Here is a 23,591-nt window from a genome sequence, read left to right on the forward strand (position 1 = left end):
AGGCATTATTAATTTATGTCCCATTTTTTATTAATCAAAGACATATAGCTGCCCATCAGAGCCTCTGATCTGTACATCCAGCTGGGAGCTGCACGTGGTTGACATAATTCCAGCCAGAGGCAAAGGCACTCAACGTTGTGTGTGGTCTGGGTGCCTGAGGAGGGTGAATGTGATGCATCTCGCTCTGCTCTGCTCTTTTTCTTTGTTAATTGACCATGAGTCATGGAGGCTGCTGGCCTTGCCCGGGCGGTGCTGCTTTCACAGGTGGTCACTGACTGGACGCGGAGGTCTGAGCTTTCGGTGCCAGGCTCTAACGTAGGCCCCACGCTGGTTCTAGACACCTCATCCCCCAGGGCTGGCTCCGAATAGACGGCGTGCACCAGCGCCACGCAGAAGGGCATGGGGTTCACACAGTGGGAGGTGGCAGAGCTGTCTGCATGCAGGTCCCGCAGGCTCTGGCTGGAGACCACCGTGTCGTCCTGCCCCTTGCTCCCGATGCTGACAGAGCACGCTAGCTTGTAGCAGGGTGGAGTGACAGCCTTGACCGGGTCCCGAATCTCAGCACTCAGGACCATAGCTGGGTGAGCACACTGTGCCAGATGGCAGGCTGCACCGGCCAGCTTAGAGGGCAGGTGAGCCGACATCAGCTCCTCTGCCTGGACCCAGGGGAACACCACCTCCAGCCTGCCTGACCACAGAGGAACCTGGAAAGAGGAGAGGGAGGTATGGTGGGGGTTGTTGGTGACAAACGTAGCATTTCAGCTTGAAGCCTAATATGTTGAACACAGAGCCGAGTTGCAGCATGTGATTTGCAACAGTGGGATGGAGAATGGAGTGCAGACCCCGGCACACGGCGTTAGGAACTGTACACTGCCGTGTGCGTGGCTCTGATAGTCCAGGGGCTGCCCCGCCCTGGCCCCACTTCTCCATGCAGTGTCTGAGGAGGGAGTGCTGTTCCCCTGCCTGGAATGACCAGCGGCCTGAGGGGAGACACAGGCAGGCAGGTTGGAGGCAGGAGGAACCCAGGGCTCTCCATGGAGTCTATGGGGGTCTCTGCCCCCAGCTACTTGCCACTCCAGATATCTACAACCCACCACTCCACTCTGCACCCCAGCTGAGACCTCCTCTTTCTCTCCACAAATAGGGCTCCACGTGGGTAGAACCAGCACCATGGTAAGGCTTTCAAGCTGGTCAGACATTGGTTCAAATCTCAGCTCTGCCACTTGGGTAAATCGCTTCATTTCTCTAAACTTCAATTTCCATATTTATAAACTGGGGATATTTTTATTCCTTCTTGAAGCAGATATTTACTGAGCACTTATTCTGTGCCATGAGCTGAAATACAGTGGTGAACAAAATACAGGTATCTGATCTGCTTCCCTGGTGTTTACAAATGGCTTGGGGAGACAGAAAGTAAACAGCAAGGTATCGGCCACGGTAGTGCTGCCCCCACGGGAGGTTGGAAATATTGGGGGCTCCTGACACCTCACAAAGCTGTGAGGATTAAATGGGATAATGTGCATAAAATATTGAGCATTGGGCCTGGCACATAATAGATGTTCAATAAAAGCAACTCTCTCTGAGCCCTAATCACCAAACAGTGGGTTGGAGCTGGTAATCCTTACCTTGCAAAGGTGTTACAGAGATTTCAAACGTCATTTCAATTAATCAGTGCTTAAAATAGTGCTTATCAGGTGGTCACATGCTATTCTAGACCCTTTACAAAAATTAACTCATTATTCTCATTTTACAGATGAGAAGACTGAGGTATGGAGGGGAGGTTAAGAAACTTGCCCAAGGTCACATAGCTTGGATGTGGCTGGATATGAATGTGCCTGGCAAACAGCAGGAGTCTAACAGTTGCTTTACCTTGGAGCAGAGAGGTTTCAGGCTTGGTATCCAGTGCCAGGCAGGGCACTCTGGAAGGCTCCTGTGCTGAGCTGTTCTTAGTCCCTGGATCTGGCTGTGAATGAGCAGCTGAGGGGGGTTGTGAGGGTGAGGTGTGCTGGGAAGGATGAGAAGGGGTGAGGCCAGGAAGGCCCAGAGGGGAAGAGGCAGCAGCAAAACATCCCAGACAACTCCCTGGAGACCGGAGCCCTGAGACAGCCACTCCAGTGGCCTCTCCGGAGGCAGGGAAGGGCACAGGGCAGTTTCCCCTCATGTAACCATGAACTTCCTCTAATGCACCTTGCTTGTTAAAGGACCTACCTTGGCCAAAGAAGCAGGACTGGTTAGTCATCAAAGGAGGGGAGGAGAGGCTAGGCCAGCAGGAGGCTCCCTTTGTGTGCCTCCCCCCTGCCCCTCTGCCCCTGGCCCTGCAAATCCTTTTCCAGGAACCCTTCCTGTCAGGCTCCCGGGTGACCTCACCTGGCAGCTCAGAGCACCAGCGTTGCAGCTGGACAGTCCTGGGTTTGAATCCTGGTTCTGCCACTTACAGGACGTGGGGTCCTGGGCAGTTCCTTCACCCCAGTTTGTTCATCTGCGCAACGGGCAATGACGGTCCCTGCTCAGAGTGTGGTGATGAGGATTAAACACAGTGACCTGTGCAAAGTGCTTAGCGACACACCTAGCCCAGTACGTGGCCACTCAAGTCATTGCTCGAGATGCTGCTGTAGCTAGCACTCATCCCCCTGCAAGCACACAGGCACCTACTGGTGCATGGCTCCTTACAGTTTGCAAAGCCCTTTCACCTCTTGGATCTTGCATTCCGTCCTCACAGCAGCCCAGTGAGGTGGAGGAGGATGAGTGACCCCACTTCACACGTGTGCAAACTGAGGCTCAGAGCTGGAAGTGAGCAGCTTGCCCAAGGTTACACAGCAAGTCAAATGTGGAACTAGGATCCAAACCCGGGGAGTTTCAAACCCGAACCCTTGTCCTTTCCACTAAACCGTGGGTAGTAGCAGTGACCGGTGTTGCTGGGGGGCAAGCAGCTCCCACGAGGGGCCCCTTCTCTGCCTGGCCCCCAGCTCTCACCCTGTCTTGGGACTGTGGGCGCCCACTCTGCCCAGCCCCAGCTCTGGAGGCGGCCCCTGCACCATGCTGGGCCCTCATTTCCTCCCCGGTGATGTGGGGACAGCGCCTCCTTCCCTGCAGGGTTGGGAGGCCCAGCAAGGTAACAGTGCAGAGGGCCCAGAGCTGGGGTTAGGGGTCCACGGAATCGCGGTGATTCCAGCCTCCTCCTCACTTTCCTCCTATTAGCCCAGGAGCTGGAGACTGTGAAGGTCACACCCTTGTCCGGGGACTCTTGGGAAACCCTGTAACCCTGTCCTTGGCCAGTCTGGACTTATGGGAGCCATTCCTGGCATGTGGTCTTCACACCCCAGCCTTTGGGAAAGGAAGTGACTGGGAGAGAAATTCAGAGTCACAGAGGGGAGAGAGGAGGAAGAGGTGTGGCCCTGGGGCAGAGGTGTGGCTCCAGGGTGTGTGGAGCCAGTGGGACCCCACCACCACCTCCCAGCACCTGAGGCTGCACCCCACCCCACCAGCAGCAGCCTTCGCTGTGTCAGAGCCTGTCCCCTCACCCCTTGCTTTCGCCTTTCTCTTTGACCTTTCACCTCTCTCCCTCCCATATTCCTATCCTTTTCTCCTTCCCCTCCTCTGTCATATAGCCCCCTGACACACTCTCACACACACACAGACACACACACACACACACACACACACACACTGACCCTGCGACTGTCTATCCGGTTCCAGCAGAGGTGGTCTGGGGTGCAACATGCACCTCAAGGCGCAGAGAGTGGGGACTGTTCCCTGAGGGTCCCTGCCTCCCAGCCTCTGTCACAGGACACATGCTCATGGCAACTCGCCAGGTCTCCAGAGCCTTGTTAGGCAAAGATGTGGCTCCTGGGACCCATCCAGGAATCCCCAGGGGTGGAATGGCCCCTCTGCTCCCTGCCCTCTGCCACCTCCTTTTGTCAGCCCAGGCCTCAGTGGACAGGGAGACATTAGACAGTCCCCTTGCTGTCCCCCGGGCACCATCCCTGTACCCAGGAACCAGCGACAGAATGCAGATAGAAGGCAAGACTGGCTTAGAGGAGAACCCCAACTGTAGATGTGCACAGACACGCACACAAGTATGCAGTGTGTACCCCCAAGGGGCATGAGCTCCACGAGGTTGTGAGTATGCTCCAGGGACAGATGCCACCCCAGGGAGGGGGACCAATGCTGTGCGTGCCAGTTTCTGTGGCTGTGCGTACATGGGCACCTAATCCTGGGTGACATGTTTCATCATTTGGTTAAGCTATTTCCTTGGGTACTCGAGCCTATCTTGATCCCTATGGGTCGGGAGAACCCCTGTGTCCACTAGCTCCAGGGAGCTGCAGAGCCAGCCATAGGAGGAGGCTCATGTCATGCCAAAAGACCCCCTGGAAGTTTGAGAGTGGGTCCTCAGGGCTCAGCCCGTGGGAGTTGGCACAGCAGGGCACCGGCAGGCACCGAAGTGCCCTGGGTTGACTCGTCCTGTGGGTGGCGCAGGCACTCCCTATTGACTCTGGCAGCCAGGCGGCCTTTGTTCCTTCTCCACCACCCGCCCTGGGAACGGGAGAGAAGCCATGGCCAGGCCGCTGACTGGAGGGAGGGGCAGCCAGGCAGCAGGAGGCCCCACCCAGAGGTGACTTCAAGAAGAGATGGGTTAAAATGGAAAGTACCGAAAGACCTGAGGTCTGCATAGCATTCGGAGTCCATGCAGATGGAGTGCAGGGTAAGGGGACACGTGCGTCCCAAACGTCCCACATGCTGGAACCACACTCCACACTTCCCAGGTGTTGGCCCGGTCCGTCCTCAGCGTGCCCGACAGGTAGGTGCCATGCTCCTCATTTCACAGATGCGGGCACAGAGGCCTGGAGAGATGAAGCGGCTTGTCCAAGGTCACACAGCTTGTAACCGCCAGGGCTGTCATTTCAACCGAGGCGGTCTAGGTTCTAGGTGCTCTGTGCTTAGCCACTGCTCCAGACCATCTGGCCGCCGCATCGGGTCTGAATGTGTGTGTCCCCTCAAACTCACATGCTGAAATCCTAGCCCCCAACGGGGTGGGATTAGGAGGTAGGGCCTCTTGGAGGTGAGGACACAGAGAGAAGGCACCGTCTATGAACCAAGAAATGGACCCTCACCAGAACAGCATCTGCCAGCACCTTGGCCTTGGACTTCCTAGCCCCCAGAACAGTGAGAAATAAATTCCTGTTGTTTATAAGCCATCCAGCTGAAGGTGTTTTTTTATAGCCCCCGAACGGACCCAGGGTTAGAAACACAGGCTTTGAATACAGAGGAACATGGGTTCGAATTGACAAGGACACTTCCTAGCTGTGCGTCCTTGAGCAGTTCAACCCATAAATGGTTGCTGAGCGCTTAGGATGTGCTAGGGGACAGAGATGAGTGACAGGATGTGCTCTGGGCTAAGCCCTGCGCCCGCCCGGATCTGGAATGACAGCCCAGGAAGATAGAGGGTATTCTCAGAAAAACCAGCCGGCCAGAGTGCACCTGTCCTCGCTGGGGGTGCACCCAGCCAGGAGGGACTCTTCCAGCTTGGGGTGGGGTAGGACAACTCCTTGGAGGAGGTGACAACTGTTCTGAAGGGCAAGAGTCCATCAAGGGCCTGGGGGGCAGAAGGCAGGCAATCCAGGCTCGGGCACAGCATGTCCGGGGAAGTGAGAGACATGTCGGGGGCGGGATGTGGAGCTCAAGAGGGGCAGGTGACCTGAGGGGCTTGAAGGCCAAACAGAGGACTTTGGATTTATCCTGAACAGGTGTGACATGGTCAGAGAGACCCTGGCACAGAAAGGTCAGAGCAGAGAAGGGCTTGGGGTGGGCAGGCAGCAGGCAGAGCAGGACACTCAGGCCAGCAAGGAGGCCAGGGTGAAAGTGCGGAGGGCTGGGGAGCTTGGGTCGGGATGGCTCAGAAGTCATTTCAGGGGCAGAAGTGGTGACCAGGCTCAAGCGCGACCACTGGGTATGGGGGTGAGGGGGAGGGAAGTCGAGGCAGGCTCCTACATGGCTGACTTTGTGGGCTGGTCACACTGAAACACCAGAGGATAGGCAAGTCCTTTGTTGGGGGCTGTGATGATGCAGTTTGGGGGCTGTTGATTTTGAGGGGTCGGTCCAAGGGCCACTCTGGAGGCTTCTATGGAGGGGTCTGATTGGAAAGCTGCGTGAGGGTGTCAGGAAGAGAGGCAGTTGTTCAGAGAGTGGGACAAGTGTTTCGGAGGCAGGTGATTGTGGAGGATGTCAAGTCCAGGGAGTAGACACAGTGACGACGGGGTGCCAGCTGAGTCGGTGTGAGCAGACAGCTCTCCCTGCAACCCCCGCACCCCCTGCACTGTCTGCCTCAGGGCTTCTGGGCCCTGCACCTACAGGTCGGCACCTGCAAGTCGGCGATGCCTGGGAGGCGCTACCCTCGGAGCAGCTTGCAGCAGGTGGTGGATAAGCACACTGCGCCCTGCCCCTCGGGCGGCACAACTTGAGGGCAAGGTCCACACCGCCCCCTGGACATACCCACGGTGGCAACTTGCTCACTAACACACCCTCAACTGGCTTCTTTCCCATCCTTGTCTCACCCCCCACTGGGCTTCCCGATGTCCTAAATAAACTACTTGTCACGGGGTCCTCTTGTGGAGACACTCAACCCAGGACAGCGGCTCAATCCCTTTGTGCTTCCGTGTCCTCGTCTGTCACTTGGGGGTGTAACGTGTGCTGTGAGAACCGGGAGGCGACACCCACACGAGCTATGTGAGGCCGCCTGCGCCGTGCCTGGCACCCAGCAGCGCTGGGTCGGCTCGCTCGACCTGCCCCCCTCTCTCATACACACAGTAGGTGCTTAATAAAAGCTCCCATCTCTTCAGGCTGCCCAGAATAGCTGAACTTTTCTTTCCTATCAAGCCCACTAGGTGAGCCAATCCTGCAGGCCTGGCCAATCCTAATCCTCTTTGCTGACACCTGCGTGTCTTCCTGTGCCTGCAGCAAAGGGCTCCCTGGGGACCTCCTGACAAAAGGGTGGGCCAGAGGCAACTTGTGTTCAGCAGATGGATGCCTGAGTTCTTCCAGGGTGAATCAAAATCATACATGTTCCTATGCACTGTGCCAGGCACTGGCTAAGACTTCCCATATATTATCTCAGTTAATCCTCACAGCCAACTGCAGGCTGCTGCTATAGCTCCTGTCTCACAACCCAGGGAGCTGGCCTCGGACAGGCTGGGTTACTTTCCCAAGTTCCCACAGCCAGGCAGGGGTAGAACCAGGATTCAGACCTCAGTCTGTAGAAACCGGAGCCCAGATGCCTCCCTAGGACGGCAGGAATGTGCCATGTTTTCCCCAAGCCCCCATGCCTGGAGCAGGCTCTGCACAGAGAAAGAGCTTAGAAATGCATGCTGGGCTGAAATGGACCAAACTGAAAGACTCCAGAGGAAAAGAAAGATGCTACTTCCGGTTAGACACTGAGCCCCTGGGGCATTTCTGCAGCCCCAGCTCTTAGCTCAGTGCCTGGCACATGGTGATGTTCCAGCTTGGGGATCAATAAACGGGTGAACATTTCCTATTCTTTCGTTTTTTTTGAGACAGAGTGTCACTCTGTTGCCGGGGCTAGAGTGCCATGGCATCAGCCTAGCTCACAGGAACCTCAAACTCCTGGGCTCAAGCGATCCTCCTGCCTCAGCCTCCCGAGTAGCTGGGACTACAGGCACGTATCACCATGCCCGGCTAATTTTTTCTCTCTATATATATTTTCAGTTGTGCATATCATTTCTTTTCTATTTTTAGTAGAGACAGGGTCTCGCTCTTGCTCAGGCTGGTCTCGAACTCCTGAGCTCAAACGATCCACCCGCCTCGGCCTCCCAGAGTGTTAGGATTACAGGTGTGAGCCACCGCGCCTGGCCCACATTTCCTATTCTTGGCCAGAATTTGCACTGTGGCCCAGATCCACAATTGCATCAGGAGTCGCACAATACAATTTTCCAATTCTGTTATTCCTGTTGCATTCTTCCAAAAAAAGGCTTTTCCCTCATCCGCCATCCACAAAAACCTCCTTCCCTCTCTAAGATAAATTCTCATGTCTGAAGGAAGCAATCCCATTTCTCCCACTACGCTGAGGCTCCTTCCAGCTCCCTCAAGGGTGGGGACAAGAGAAACCTGTAGCAAGCACCTACTGTGTGCTTTCGCCTGTGCCATTTTCATTTTCTCGACAGCCCTATTAGCAGGGCTGAACAGCCCCATTGGACAGATGAGAAGACCCAGACCCAGAGGAGGTAAATGACTTGTTCAAGGTTACCCAGCAAGTCACAGGCTGAACTGGGATCAATCCCAGATCTGCCTGGCCCCAAAACATATGCCCTTTCTCCACCACCCAATTTCCTCCCAGCCCCTGTCGCCTCCCTTCCTGATACCGTGTGGCCAGTGCAGATCTCAGAATGTGTAAAACTGGTGACACTGGATCCGTCACCTTAGAGTGGATGAAGGAAGCACCTGGAGATCAGCTTACTGATTCTAGGGGCCGATGAATTATTCACACCACCATTAACTTGGAGGCCCTTTCCACCTCACCTCCCTTTCCCCTGCTGCAGACCCTCAGCTCCTGGCCTGCCCGAGCTCTGCAGACCTGTGGGGGCCCCTGGAGAGGAGATGCTGGCACAGCTGGGGTCCTGTCTGCTGCTGGCAGTGGCCCTGCTGGGCCCAGGCCCCAGGGCCCAAGCCATGGAAGGTAGGTGCTCCTGGGACAGACAGGACCTGGCAGGAGGGGAGAGGGGAGGGGAGGGCAGCCAGGGTCTCGGGAGGTTTCTATGTCGGAAGACAGGAAGCAGGAGCCCTTTTAGGGGAGTTGGCTGAGTTGAGAATGCATTTGTTTCTGAGCTGGGGAAGACAATATTTATTGAGTGCCTGCTGTGTGCTGGATGTTTTACATATATGATTGCATTCAATCTTTACAACAAAAGTCAAAGGAGATATTAGTCCCCCATTTTACAGATGAGGAAACTAAGAGCTAGAGTGTTCAGTCACCTGTCCAACGCTGCATGGTTCCCGAGGGTGAAGGAAATAGCCCAGAGAACTATTAAAGGTTTATTGCTGGAGGAGCCTTTATTTTCCTCCTGAAAGCCTGTTGTCCTTCCCACTGCCAGCCAAGTGAAATCTAAGTTCCTTATTATGGCATTCAGTGCCCTCTGAGTCCTGGCTCCAATTTCCATATCGGCCTCAGTTTCCCATGTCCCTTGGGCATCCCATGCTCTGGCAGGGCAATTGCAACCCTTCCTGGAGATGCCTTACCCTCAGGGATCTTAGGCCCTGCTTGCCCTTCTGCTTGGAAGGTTCCTTTTCTCTTTTTCCACCTGAGAACATCTGGTTCATCCTTCAAGCTCAGATGAAGTGCCACCTCCTCCGGGAAGCCTTCCACGTCCCTCCATCAACCTCAGAGATGTCTTCACTGGCGCTCCTAGAGCTCCTGCCTGCACTGTGGTCCCAGGTGGCTGTGCACTGGTCTGTCCTTCTGAGCGTTGTTTGCCTGTCTGTGAAGCCGGGGCGATGTCATTCCCTGCTCCTGCAAGGGGCATGCACGTATGTGGGGACTCAGCAAACAGTCATCAGTGTCTCACTTTCCTGCAGGCTTAAGTGGGGCTCAGGGAGGAATCGTATGTAACTCGCTGGTCGCCCAGTCGCTGGCAGAGAGGGGATGGGCACGCAGGGGTCTCAACCCACTCCTGGGCGGTGGGAGGAGCTGGCAGTTCCTATATGCCAGCCACCAGGGCTTCAGTAGTGTTGGGGTGACCTTGGGTGTCAGCGTGCCTGGCCGGGTCATAGTGGACAAGGCCTCCGCCTGTGCTGGTGCCGGGCGGCTGGGCTGCAGGGGCTCTGCTCTAACTCTCCCAGCTTTTCCTGCCCCCCGGGCAGGGCCCGGAAGGACAAGGACAGTCCCTGGACAGAGCATCCCTTTGTCTTCTTGCCATAAAGGCACAAGATAAGACGCCATTCCTGCCCTGTCCTGCAGCAGGGGCCAGGCAGGGAGTCGATAACATGACCTGGGTGTGCCCAGCCTTTACCCTGTCAGCGTTCACAGCCACAGCTCACAGGCGTCATCGTCCCCCTCTCACAGATTCATGACTGAGTCACGGAGGTGAAGCAGTCGTGTGTCTGAGCCTCGTCCACGCCATTTCCTGCCCCCAGATCTTCCCTAACTGATGAAACCACCTCATTCATCCTAGTCAAACTCAAGTATCACTTCTGTGAATCTTATCCCTCCCCTAATACTGGCCCCACCAAGGCTGGCTTCCCTCCCCCGGGCCCCAGAGCCCCCGTGTGGCCTCAGCACAACCACACTGTGTGGCTGTGTCTCATTTGCCTGACTCCCCTCCCCACCCCACTGCGAGCTCTCCTGGGAGGAGCCCCTTCTGAGTCGGCACAGGACAGGTACAGGGCACATGTTTGGCCAACGCGTCTTCTCTTACAGGGACTTTAATCAAGTGTGTTCTTCAGGATGACTTTGGTTGCAAGTGAAACCCAACCTGGATGAGTTTCAGCAAAAAGAGGAATGCACTGGCTCCGTAGCCAGGGAGGCAGGAGTGTACCGAGCTGGGCTCAGGGATGCAGGCAGCCAGGGACTCTTGGCACCAGGGTTGTTTGCACTTTGCGCATTGTTCTTCCAGTCCGGGGACAGGATTTGTCCACAAGCCCGAGCACAGACCCACCCAGGGCTCCCACTCTCGGCCGAGGGACCAGGAGGGAAATGATTCCCATCCAGACATTCTGGACTTGGCCAAATATTTCCTTACCGTGTCTTTTAAACTGTTCCTCTAACTTCCATGTTCACTCCAGCTTGTACACACATCCAGAGACTTCATGACATTCAGGTTCCTTTATTTTTTTTCGAGCAGACTTTCTAGGTGGGCGTCTGTGCATCACATCAGGAGGGCCACGGGCTCCACTTTGACGCCAAGATTCATCTGGGGGTTCCCGGATTCTTAGCCTGATCTATCTGTTATAAAATTCCCTATTAAGCTAACTTCTTGGGCATTTTTTTAATTATAAAAATGTTCAAACATTTAGCTAAGGTGAAAGAATTGTACAGCAATGCCTATATACCCAACCATCTAGGTTTTTACCTCTCATCAACTTTCTGCTCAGTGATTAGAACAGACTTTGAGGATGTTATCTAGATCCACTATTTCATTAGGGTTTGCAAAATTATGATTTTTCTAATGCTGTTATTCTTTCTGAAATCTTCTGTAAATAACCACTTTCTCTCCCCAGCTATTTGGTTATCTAGAAATCCAGCCCATACAAGAAAGACCAAGTGGATGTTTAATTTCTTTTCCTTTCTATTAATCAGCTAAAAAAAAAAGCACCAGTGCCCCAGCAACCTCTCCAAGAAACCAATGAGTTTCTTTTTAATTTCTTTGAGTTGCATTATGTATTCATAAGTTTTTATATATTTGATGTGTGTCAATCCACTGCAATCACTACTCTTTTTTGATGCTCAGATTGTACCTTCTTTAGCCAGCAAAGCCCACTCGGGTAGGTTCCTGTGTCTTTTGACACAATCCCAGCAGCCTTTGAGAGCTTCTTTGCTGTCTGGCATGGCAAGATACCTAAGTATATTGTGTGTATTTCCTGTCCTGGACCTGGTGCCAGCCATTTCTCTAAGGAGCCCTGGTTCATTTTAGCTGGACAGAATAATCCTAAAGCCTAGGGATGTAAAATGCTGCTGGAATATGATTCCTTCTAGGCCTTTTTAGTAAACAGAGCTAGGAGATAAATTTTTTTTAGAAATAAAAGTCAATCAAGTTCATATTGATACTTCCAATTCAAATTAAGGATCACAAGGATTTTACTTATATTTGTCTCTCTCTTACACTGAAATCTTGATTTCTATTGACATTAACATACTTATTTGCCTTATTGCAATATATATGGTACTTGCAAAATACCAATATTTAATATTATTACTAATAGTGAGCTGAATATAGTTTAAGATTTCTTTGCAGTTCATTTTGTCCTTGAGCTATATCCTACTAGGAGTGTGCAGTAAAAAAAAACATATTTCAAAATCATTTGAAATCATTTTTCCCCATGTAACTGTGCCTCCAACTTGATAAACAGTTAAGTTTATTTGTTTTAGTTTTGGATATTTAGGGGTTACTTTAAATTTTTTTTGATCTTTTAAAATTCCATAAAATTATTTTATGTGATTACAAAGTCAAAGGCACATGTGAAGAGGCCCAGCAGTCACGCTAGCTTCCTCTCCTCTTTTTACTACTTCCCTGACAGAGAATTATTCTTATTAGTTTCCTTCTATTGTTTTCTTGTGTTAAATACAAGCAAATATGCACATATAAAAATATCCTTTTAACATTGTAATAGACTGTGTACATTTGCACTCAGAGGTTACTATTATTATTAATCTTTAAATTCCCTACCGCACATATCTGAGCCCTAGCATATAGTAACGTTTTATCTAAAATTATAGGCCCAAGCCAAGTGCAGTGGCTCAGACCTCTAATCCCAGCACTTTGGGAGGCTGAGGCAGCAGGATTGCTTGAGCCTAGGAGTTCAAGACCAGCCTGGGCAACATAGTGAGAGCCTGTCTCCACAAAAAATTAAAAAATTAGCTGGGTATGGTGGTGCACGCCTGTAGTTCCAGCTACTCGGTGACTGAGGCTGGAGGATCCCTTTGCATAAGCCCAGGAGTTGGAGGTTGCAGTGAGCTATGATTGCACCACAGCACTTTAGCCTGGGTGACAGAGCGAGACCCTGTCTCAAAATAAAATAAAATAAAATAAATAAAAAGCCCAAGCCCAACTCTTCCTATTTCCTTTCCCTGCTTGCTTTTTCTCCATAGCACTTATCACTATTTTATTTGTTCTATATTTTACCTATTATGTTTACTGTCTGTCTTCCCCACCAGAATGTAAATTCCATGAGGGTAGGAAGCTTTGTCTGTTTTGTTCCTGCTATAACCCCAACACCTAGAGCAGTGCCTAGCACTCAAATAATATTTGTTGAATGAGTGAAAGAATGCTCGATAAGTGTTTGAAGAATAAGTACATGCATGAAAAAATTTAAAAAAATAAATGAATTAATTCAGGGCCATGGCCTTGTGCTCTCGCACCCCGTCCCAGAGACACAGCTGTGTAGCCTTGCCACAGGTACCTAAGACCCCAGCACTCACTCTGAGCCATCCTTCTCTGTTGCCCCAGGTGTCAAATGTGGGGGTGTGCTCTCAGCACCTTCTGGAAACTTCTCCAGCCCCAACTTCCCTAGACTATACCCCTACAACACGGAGTGCAACTGGCTGATCGTGGTGGCTGAGGGGTCCTCTGTGCTGCTTACCTTCCATGACTTTGACCTGGAGTACCATGACACCTGCGACTTCGACTTCCTGGAGATCTACAATGGGGCCTCAGCAGACAAGGGCAACCTGCTGGGGAGATTCTGTGGCCAGGTGCCCCCGCCGCCCTTCACCTCCTCCTGGCACGTCATGTCTGTCGTCTTCCACTCGGATAAGCATGTGGCCAGCCGCGGCTTTTCTGCGGGCTACAAGAAAGGTCAAGGGGGGACTTGGCAGTGGAGAGGCTGGCCCTGGGGTGGAGGTGGGAGGAGAGCATGGGGCTGAGACCTGCAGGCTCCTGGCATCGCAGCACGTAGGCTGCTCTGGAAGGAACTTGCATGGCCCTGCTCTCAGGGACAGCTTATGTGGCAAAGGTGGCTTCCTCAATGTCCAAGACACTCTTGTAATCGTGTGCATTTCTCCCGGGGCCCCCAGAGGGTCTCACTGTGTTCAGGAATGAGGCCTCTCATGCTCTTCTACCCCATGTCATGGCATCCGGCCCCGGGAGAGGAACCCACTGCTGCTCCTGCTGCTGCTGCTGCTGCAGGAATCCCCGCCCACGTCCTTGCACAGAGGGTGCAGGTGGAGCTGGTGACTCTTATATCATGGGTCCCTAACCCCTCCCTCTCTCCCTCGACCAGGCTTGACACCAGCTTCTCAGTCTCGTGGAGGGAACAGAGGCCTTGCTCTTCTTGCCCTTCTCCTTAACTCATTCCTCCTTGTCCTCAGGCTTCTGTGGACAGACACAAACCTCCTCCCTCCTCCCAAGGCCCGAACCGAAGGCCTTTTCCATGTCAGCTCAAACAGTGGACGGCCACAGAGGCTCCTGGCCCACAGAGCCCAGCAACAGCAATCCTGGGGGACTCAGGTGGGGCAGCCGGTCCCTGCTACATTTAGAAGCTTAGAATTGTAGAATGCTAAAGCACAAGAATCATAGGCTGATCTGATCATGCTTTTGGAATTTTAGACCCTTAGATTTTTAGAATGTTATAATATCATAGGCCCCGTTTTATGTTTTATCAAAGTCATAATACCATAGGCCCTGTTTTCTAACATTTTAAAAAATAAGAATACCCTTACATCAAGTGGAACCTTACGTTAATCCCTGATACACAAAAGAGGTAACAGCCGTGTTTTAGTGGTGTGCATTTCTTTTGTAAGTTTATATTTTTAACATTTGCTTCTTATAAGCTAAGCGCTGAAAACACAAGTCAATATGGATGGTCTCCAATGAGTTAAGTTTTTACACATAAGACATGTGACTGTGGGTGCTGTCGTCTAATCACATTAAAGGATACTTTGAAGGACAGCATAAGAATGCAGTTTGCCCCAGACGCCAGCAGCTGCCCCAGGGGGTCCACGGGGGAGCCCCAGAGCACAGTCTGGGAGCCTCTCCTAAGGCCGTCGGTGTTGGAAGGGGTCTCGCAGACTGTCTAAACCTGCCCTCTCATTTCACAAACGATAAATCTGAGACCCAGAGAGGGGATGCACCTTCCTAAGGTCACGCGGCTGGGCCAGTGCTGGGACAAGAAGCCAAGTCCCTAGATGCCCAGTACAGAGCTCTGGGCACACAGCCATGCCACGGGGTGAGATTCTGGAGTCCTCAGTGTGCCCTCCCTGCTGGTGACCTCCAGCAAGTCACCTGCCTCACGATTGCATTGGCTGAGCTGGCCCCTAATCACTTTTAGCAGCATCTTCTCAGCCTCCGCGTAAGTCTGAGCCCAGTAGATCAGGCTGGGCACGTCTTATAATTTCTCATGTTCCCATGAAGCTCAGAGAGGCTGGGTTACGTGCCCAGGGTCACACAGCTAATAGAAGGCAGAGTTAGGAGGCCACTTGTTTTCAGATGTCACACCAACCTCTACTTCATCAGATCCTCTCTCTGTCTCGGTTTCCTCGTCTGTTAGGGAGGTTTGATCACATTCCTAAACTCAAGCCCCCTGACCTCTGTGCCCCACTGGCCTGGTAGCAGTGGACAGCAAGGGTCACAGGGGTCATGTGCACGGGCTCTACAGTTAGTCTTCATGGGTTCAAATCCCACTTTCCCAGGTACCAGCCGGGTGACTTGCTCCCGGGGCCCTGACCACACCCCTTGGGCCTTGCCACTGCAATGTGCTCCCGCCAACCTCACGTCTCTTTGTTGGAGGATTTTTCTCTGAAGCCTCAGCAGGTCACCCTCAGCCCCCAGCGGCCCTCAGCCTGGACTGTGCCTCACTCCTGGGGTGATGCAGTTCTGAGGTCTGTGCTTGACACTGTCCCTAGAGTGCCCCGTGGGGCTCAGTAGCTGGCTTGGCCACACCTCTCCTTCCCTGTCTCACTCTCTCACTCCCCACCTGGGGTCCCCTGGATCTCCCAAGTCAACCCCTTGCACTCACATCCTTGTCTCGGGGTCTCCCTGGGCAAACCCAGACTCAGACAGCTCTGCACCTCCATTTCTCCACTGTAAAATCAAAGACACAACAGCCCGTTTGTTATGGGCTTACCGTGCATATTTTAAAAGATGGCACAGGTGCTGAGCGCTAGGCGCGTGCCTGCTGCTCGGCAAGGGCTCAGCGGATGGTAGTGAGGCTCCCACGAGATGCCTGTGGGAGCAACACGACGGGGGTGTATGGTCCCCAAGCAAGGAGGTCGGGAGCCACAGGGAGAGAGGAACGTCAGTTCAAGTGTGCTCTCTTGCAGACGTGTGCGGTGGCGTCCTGACCAGCCTGTCGGGGGCCCTCACCAGCCCTGAGTACCCCAACAACTACCCCAACAACGTAGAATGCCGCTGGGTGATCCGGGCCGCCGGCCCCGCCACCATCAAGCTGGTGTTCGTGGACTTCCAGGTGGAGGGCAATGAAGAGTGCACCTATGACTATGTGGCTGTGCTTGGGGGGCCTGGCCCCACCCGCGGGCACCACTACTGTGGCAGCACCCGGCCCCCAACCCTCGTGTCACTGGGCCACGAGCTGCAGGTGGTCTTCAAGTCTGACTTTAACATTGGAGGCCGGGGCTTCAAGGCCTACTACTTCTCAGGTAGGAGGGGCTGTGGCTCCACTTGCCTCCCCATTACACTGTGGGAGTCACAGTTTCCTGTCCCCAAGGGCCTTGGGCTTTCTGCACCCTTCCCTGCCTGGCCAGTGCCAAGGCATAAACATGTCACCTCCTCTGTGAAGACTTCTTGATTCACTCAGAATTAATCCCTTCCTTCAACTCCTGGTAGGAGCCTTGTTCACACTGTGTTCCAACATTTACCATTTCTGCATGTGGTTTGCACGTTAATCTCCCCTGCCTGACTGTGAGTTCTTTACGAGCTTATCTTTGTACCTGGCACCTAGTAGGTACTCAATTAATATTTGCACGAATGAATGAATGAACTCACGGGGAGTTCAAAGTCTAATGGGGAAGATGGATAAGGAAACCATCCAGGACATCCCATTGCCATCTGCGCTAACAGTAAGAATCATGGATGACCATCTAGAGGAGGAGAGAATTGAGCAGTGCCTTGAAGGAGTTAACCAGAGGCAGAAGGTAGGGAAGGGTGTTCCAGGCAGGAGGAACAGCATGTGCAAGGCATGGAGGACAGAGCGTGTTTGGTGTGCTCATAGCACAAGGAGATGTTTGGTAAAGCGGGAGTGTAGGGGTGGATGGGACAACCAAAAAGGGGAGAGGCCAGGTCATGAACTTCATTGTCTGTCAAGCCAGGGCGTTCAGAGTTAGCTCTGAGGATGGGTGTTAGGTATTATTATTGAATTTCTAACACTCTTGAAGGGAGTTGTCAATTGAGATGAGGTTCCCAGCTCTCAGCTAATTTCAGTTGAAAGCCAGCTTCAGGATCAGGGGTCTGGTGAGCTGGCCTCAGTGCCCACAAACTGCCGGGCGGCTTTAGGACCCCTGTGGCGTCCACGGCCTCAGCTGTAACTGCAGAGGGTGACTTCTCCCCTCTGCCCCTCCTCACCATTGCTCCTTCCACCCCGCCCTCCCCCGCGCAGGAGAATGCCAGGAGGTGTACGTGGCTGTACGAGGCAACTTCTCCAGCCCGCAGTACCCCAGCTCCTACCCCAACAACATCCGGTGCCACTGGACCATCCGCCTGCCTCCTGGCTACCGGGTTAAGGTATTCTTCCTAGACATGGACCTGGAGGAGCCCAACAGCCTGACCAGGACCTGCGACTTTGACCATCTGGCGGCCTTTGATGGGGCCAGTGAAGAGGCACCCCTGCTGGGGAATTGGTGTGGCCACCACCTGCCGCCACCCGTCACCTCGAGCCACAACCAGCTCCTGCTCCTGCTGCACACGGACCGCAGCACCACCCGCAGGGGCTTCTCTGTGGCCTACATCGGAGGTCAGCCAGGGCTGAGGGCGTGGGTGCGCCGGTGGGAGAAGGGGAGGCTTTGCAGCCAGGGTTTGCAGCCTCCTTCCTCCATCCCACCAGCTTGTCCCGAGCCCCAGGAATGGTCTCCCCGGTGGCTAGCCCCCTGCCAACTCCTGGGACCCTTGTGACCGCACCAGTACAGCCCTTATTCATTTCCAGCTCCTAACTCCATGAGTCCTGACTCTCCCATTGGGCTCCTTCCCCCGGGGGCCCTGGCCCCTCTTATACTGTGGTTGATCTCCTGTGTTCAGGAGTAATAAGCAAAACATGGCAATGTTGATTATGGTCAACCATTGGTATAACTGTGGAGATGCCTACCAGCCCTGCTGTCATTCAGAAACAGTGATTGAACAAATGGCGCAGTGTCTGCTCACGTCACGAGAAGTCTGGAGCCAGGCAGCTGCTGTATTGGCTCAAGGACTCAATACCGGTCCAAGGGATCTCTCTGAGATTCTCTGAGCCTCATGGTTGCAATATGGCTGCCACAACTCGGGGCATCATGCTCATGTTCAAGGCTGGAAGAGGGTAGAGGAAGTGCCAGCCACACATGTCCCCTTATCAGGAAAGCAAAAGCATTTCTAGAAGCTCTCACAAGACTTTTTCTTGTGTCTCGTTGGTTTGGACTTGGTCTGCCGGCCACGCCTGGCTGCAGAGAACCCTGGGGAAGCGGGTATTTGGCTTTCCCGGGCTCCATCGTGTTTGTTAGATTTGTCAGCCACGAGCATCTGTCATCTCTCCCCTCCTCCCGCCACCCTTCCCTGAGCTGTGGGCCCAGAGATGCCTATGTTCTGGACCCACTGTGCCCTCTGCCTGGCCGGCAAAACTCCTCCTTGTGCAGGTATGGAAACAGAGGTGCTGAGAGGGGAAAGGACGTCATTGCAGTCACACAGGCAGTTGGTGGCACAGCCAGGACTAGAACCCACTCTCTTGCCTTCTTGTGTGTCTGAGCAGGACACAGGAAGGGGAGCCAGGGCTATGCTCAGACACATGAGGGCCACATCGAAACCCTGCCATTTACTGACCACCCAAGCATTCTTTTCTGTAAAAGGGGTTGACGAATGCCCTAGACAAGGCGGTCGTGAAGATTAAATTAGGCAATGTGGTCATAGTGCCCGCCTCCAAGGACATCACTGCCTCGGGAAGGGTGTCTTTGATCTGTTCAGCATTCAAAAGCTCCCTCCTCTTTCCTTACCCACGTGGAAGGGGAGTTGGGAGCCCCAGCTACGGTGGAGATGTGAGGCTACAGCGAGCTAGTGGGAGGGAGGTGGCCTTGGGCAGGCCCTGCCCTTCTGTGGGCTGGAGCAGGTAAGGTGTGGCATTGGTGCTGTCCCCTTCTCTGACTGTATCATGGGCGAGAGAGCACTCCTGAGAGACAGCTCCATTGGGGCTCCGCCCCAGCTAGCTGGCATGGCCCTTTCTCTCTCCGGTCCCAGCTTCTCCACCTGTAAAATGAGGACATTAACTGAAGGAGCTTGAAAGTCCCTTTTGCTTCTGATAGTTTTATGTCCAGGACTCTCCCAGATCCTCCATGTGGTTTAGGACAAGCAGCTTCTGCAGAGACTGAGTGAACGTGGGGGCGGTGATCCTGGCGCCTGTTGTGGGGACTTCAGTGCAGGAGCCCCCGCGCCCTCCACACCCACCGCCCTCCCCGGATCCCCGTGGGAGCCCAGGGTCAGACAGGGGCGCTCGTGCTGGGCAAGGCTCCAGATGTGGCCCAGGCTGCGGGAGGCCTCCCTGCTGGCAGGGTAGCCACAGCATCAGTCAGGGGTGACACACAGTTCAGCGCCACCGAGATCATCGTGGGAGACGGCGGGCCCATAAATCCCCGACTGCCAGACACCAGAGGCTGAAATATGTCTGAGGCATTTCCCGGAGAGGAGTCGAGAGTTCCAGGCCTCTGCCTGCCAGCTCTCTCTCCTTTTCCTCCCACCAGGCACCGCCTTCCCTCCCCCCACACTCAGCCCTGCCCTCCAAGCACACACACGGCACACGCACATGCACTCACATGCACACACACATGCAAACACTCAGAGCCACACTCAGCATCCTGGCCTGGGAGGAGTGCAGGGGGCTGTCAGATAGGGTGGAGGGACCACGGACTTTGGAATCCTGAGGACCCAGAGGTAAGATCCTAGCTCAGCCACTGTAAACAGCTTCACCTCGCAGAGCTTCAGTTTCCAGAACTATAAAATGAGTTGAGTCCCGTCCGCCTCACAGAGTCATGGTGAGGAGGGAAAGTGAGGCTTCCCTCCCCCCACATTCCCCACCCCCCATTTTTCCTCCTTCCTTGATTTTCCTGCACAGCACTCTGACATTTATGTGCCTGTTGCATATTTATTGCTCCCTCCCCAACTAGAATGTAAGCTTTACAAGGGCGAGAATTTGGGGCTGGTTTCTTTTTCATTTCTGTAACTGGGGTGCTTAGAATAGCACCTGCACATACCAAGCCACCAGTACATGTTTGCTAAATGATTCAATGAATGATCGAATGAATTGCCCGGCATTTGGCAACGCGATAAGCACATAGTAGCTTTTATTATGATTAAGAACATTCATTCATTCATTCATTCAGCCATTCATTCAGCATTCACTGGGCCTGCCAAGCTCTGTGCTGGGCTCAGGGGACACGGAAGGAACCGGGCATGGGGCTGCCCTCGAAGCTCGCAGTCCGATGGAGTTACACGGAGTAACACGTGTGAGATGCCCAATGCTGCCTGGAGGGCTGCATGGAAGTCTTCCCCACTCTGGGCCTCGGTTTCCCTATCCCCCACCCTGTACAGGGGAGGGGTGGCGGTGGGGAGGTGGCAGGCGGACTGCCTGCCCATGGCCTCCAGCCCGCCCCCTCCCGTTCCCAGTGGTGCCCGTGAACGTGAGCTGCTCCCGCACGGACTTCCAGATCCTGATCTCCACGCAGGCGCTGGCCCCGCTGGAGCGGACCAAGGTCTACCTGGGCAGCCGGAGCTGTGCCGCCCAGGAAGTTGGCAGCAACTTCAGGATCCAGGCCCGCTTTGACACCTGCGGCACTGAATCTCAGGTAGGGGCCGGGGGAGGGGGCAGGCACAAGGGAGGGGCTCTGACCCCTGCGGAAGGGCCCCAGTCATTCCCAGGAATTCAGCCTCTCCTGGTTCTGGTGACCTCACCAGCCTGGTGGTAGAGCTCAGCCCTTCCTGCCTTTATTTACCCCAACAAGCTTGTTCGGCATAGAGGTAGCAAAGAACTCAAATAGCGGAGACAGAGGACGGCCCGTTGCATATCCCAGGGACAACCTGAAGCCTCTACTGGCCACTTCTCCGGGAAGGCCCTGTTGGCCGGCCCTTGGCTAGAGTTCTTCTTTGCTGTCCCTCCCCTTTCCCTCAGAGCTCCCCAGGGGCACCGAAGTCCCCACCCCTTTAATGTGGAGAGTTGTCAGAGCCCTGATCACCACCTGCCCACAGCTCCCAACCTGGTGATCCAAACCCACCCTGCGTTCCCCAAAACAAAAGAGCCTTCCCAGGAAAGTCTGCGAGGCTTATAGGTGAATTTTTCCCTACTACCCTTGTATTTTGGAGGCCATGAACCGTGACAGGGGCCCTCAGAGAGTCACTGGACAGTGGCCTGCACAAGCAACCTGTATATTTGTACTCTTAGGGACAGGTCAGGAAGTGAGGTGGGAGGAGAAGGAACGGTGGTCTCTGTTGGAGAGACCCCCCAGCATTGGAATCTGGGGATTTGCAGTCCAGCTTGGCAGAAATCATGAGCTTTCCAGCAAACTGTCCCCCACCACGCGTTAGCCAAATGTATGCCCCTGGCCCCTCCAGTCTGCCCTCCGCAGCCTCCTGGCAACCACCACCCTTTTGACTTGAGATGGGCAGTGGAGGGGTCAGTCAGCTGCCAAGATATTTTGCCCTCACCCCCACTCCATGCCCTAAGTCCCCCAGGGGTTTTCTCTGGGACAGAACCACATTCCATAGAGTCGTGGAATGATGGAGACAGACTCCCAGAAGCAGGGAATCGTGAAATCCTAGAACCAGGGACTCATAGACACTGAGTCTCAGAGTCACAGAGCCACCACCCTGCACTCAGAACCACAGAACAACGGACTCTTGCAGTCGGTATCTTGGAAACATAAAATCTGAGGACCTTATGTTCATGGATTCTCAGGGTAACCCTTATAAATCCCAGACCCACAAGGATCAGCCTCTGCAGAGAGTAGCTTTCAAAGAAGCACAGCTCAAACGGCCACAAGCAGCAAGAAAGCAATGCCAAGCTTTACGTGCATCTTATTAGAGACTGGACTCCACAGCCACCAACACCACGTCCTGTGTGGCTTTTCTCCCCAAGTCTCTCTCTCATCAAAGCCCCCTAAAACTCCCCGCCCCAGCCTCTGTGATTTCCCTCCCTTGTTTATTATGTAGATTAACTCTGGCCCTTTCCCTGGGTCCCCTTCCACTCTCAGGTCCTGCGTTTTACAGATGGGGACACTGGGACTCTGAGCGGGGTGGGAGACAGCGGCCAAGCTAGGACCAGAACCCAGGCGCCTGCAGCTCCGCCCCCTTGGTACTGAGACCCCCACATATATATAGGGGGACAGGGTCAGCCCAAGCCCCTCCAGGTGTGAGTGAGCGCCCTGTGACCCCGCAGAGAAGAAACAACACGTCAGTGATCGTGAGCGTGCTGTACATCGACTTCTCCGCTGCCGGGCGGGACGACATCCATGAATACGAGGTCCGCTGCGAGCCCCGGCGCAAGGAGGCTTCTGTCCACCTGCTGTCTGGCTCCGACTGGCTCGGGCCCTACGCTGCCACTGCTGAGCACCTTCAGGAAGCACCACCCAGGGACGAGGCGGAGGCACTGGATGGCCCGGTGACCATGCTGGCCCAGGATACCAGTGACATCGTCTTCCTGGGCCTTTGCATCCTGGCTGGAGTCCTCATGGTCATTGCCATCGTGGTCCTGATGCTGCTGTGAGCAGGCAGGTTAGGGACCTGTCATCTGGCATCCCTGCGAGGCAGCTTAGGGACCCACAACAGAGGTGGGACAGGGCCTTGCTAACTTGCTGGTGACCACAGGCAAGTCGTGTCCCTCTCTGAGCTTTGGTTTACTGGGGACAGCCTCTCTGCCCAGCCGTCTGACGGGGCTGGCATGAGGCTCCAGGAAGAGCATAAGGGGAGCAGGGCTTTGTATGCTGTAGCATGCCGCGTACGTGTATCGACTGTTGTTATTACCACTCTTAAAGACATTCGCTATAGAAAAGAACTCTCCCACGAGTGTTACTTGTCGGTTTGGATAGATGTGGGCACTGGTGGCATAGCGTGGGTAAAACCGACTCATCCTGTAGCGTGTATGAGTGCTTCACCAACCCAGGCACAAACAGTGGCACTGCTTATTTTCCCAATTAATTGTTCATCCTGAGCCTTCACTAGCAGGAAGTCCAGTATCCATCCAGAGGCCTTTACCCTAAACTGACCCAGGGACCCTGGGGCCCTTGTCTAAAGCAAGCCAGCTCTGCTCTAGACTCCAGGAGTAGAGAAAGGAGCTGCAGCCCTGCCCAGTGCTGTCCTTTCAGCCCCTGCCACACGATGTCACTGTCGAAGCTGGGCCTGTGCATCCTGGTGGGTGCTTGTCCACAGAGGTGGCGATGCCTCCGGGGTCACATCCCCAAATGAATCAAGGTGGGCCCCACACCGTGCTTGTGGTGAGGCTGGAGGCTGAAGACTGGTGTTTCTCTTTCATGTTGGAGCTTTCCCTTCAGTGTCTTTTGATCCTTGACTGAAAAGCCGATTGAAGCCCCATGTATCTCTGTCCTTGCCTCTGATGTTGAGCCCGTCCTTGCCCTCCAGAGGAGTTCTTTTTGGAGCCCTCTGTACCTTCTCCTGCCTCTGGACTTCACTCGGAGATACTCCAGTCTACTTAGGGCTACTCCAGTCCACTCACATTTTTCTAAGTTCATATCACAG

At 54.0% G+C, this 23,591-nt stretch overlaps 1 protein-coding gene across 1 annotated transcript; it reads left to right on the forward strand.

Moving 5' to 3' along the window:
* Positions 1-8,529: 8,529 nt before the first annotated feature.
* CDCP2 (CUB domain containing protein 2) lies at positions 8,530-22,887 on the forward strand. The gene is made up of 6 exons (XM_045547959.1): positions 8,530-8,686; positions 13,170-13,517; positions 15,980-16,315; positions 17,272-17,625; positions 20,511-20,689; positions 22,276-22,887. The coding sequence occupies exons 1-6, from the start codon at positions 8,608-8,610 to the stop codon at positions 22,600-22,602; spliced, it is 1,623 nt and encodes a 540-aa protein (XP_045403915.1). The 5' UTR covers positions 8,530-8,607; the 3' UTR covers positions 22,603-22,887.
* The last annotated feature ends 704 nt before the right edge of the window (positions 22,888-23,591 follow it).

The sequence above is a fragment of the Lemur catta genome, chromosome 3, assembly GCF_020740605.2.
Source record: "Lemur catta isolate mLemCat1 chromosome 3, mLemCat1.pri, whole genome shotgun sequence".
In the NCBI taxonomy this organism is placed as follows: Eukaryota; Metazoa; Chordata; class Mammalia; order Primates; family Lemuridae; genus Lemur; species Lemur catta.

Bases quoted from the DNA above. Each gene is read 5' to 3' on its own strand.
- CDCP2 (XM_045547959.1), top strand. From the start codon at position 8,608: ATGCTGGCACAGCTGGGGTCCTGTCTGCTGCTGGCAGTGGCCCTGCTG. The intron at 8,687-13,169 runs GTAGGTGCTCCT...CTGTTGCCCCAG, and splicing joins CAGGGCCCAAGCCATGGAAG to GTGTCAAATGTGGGGGTGTG. The intron at 16,316-17,271 runs GTAGGAGGGGCT...TCCCCCGCGCAG, and splicing joins CAAGGCCTACTACTTCTCAG to GAGAATGCCAGGAGGTGTAC.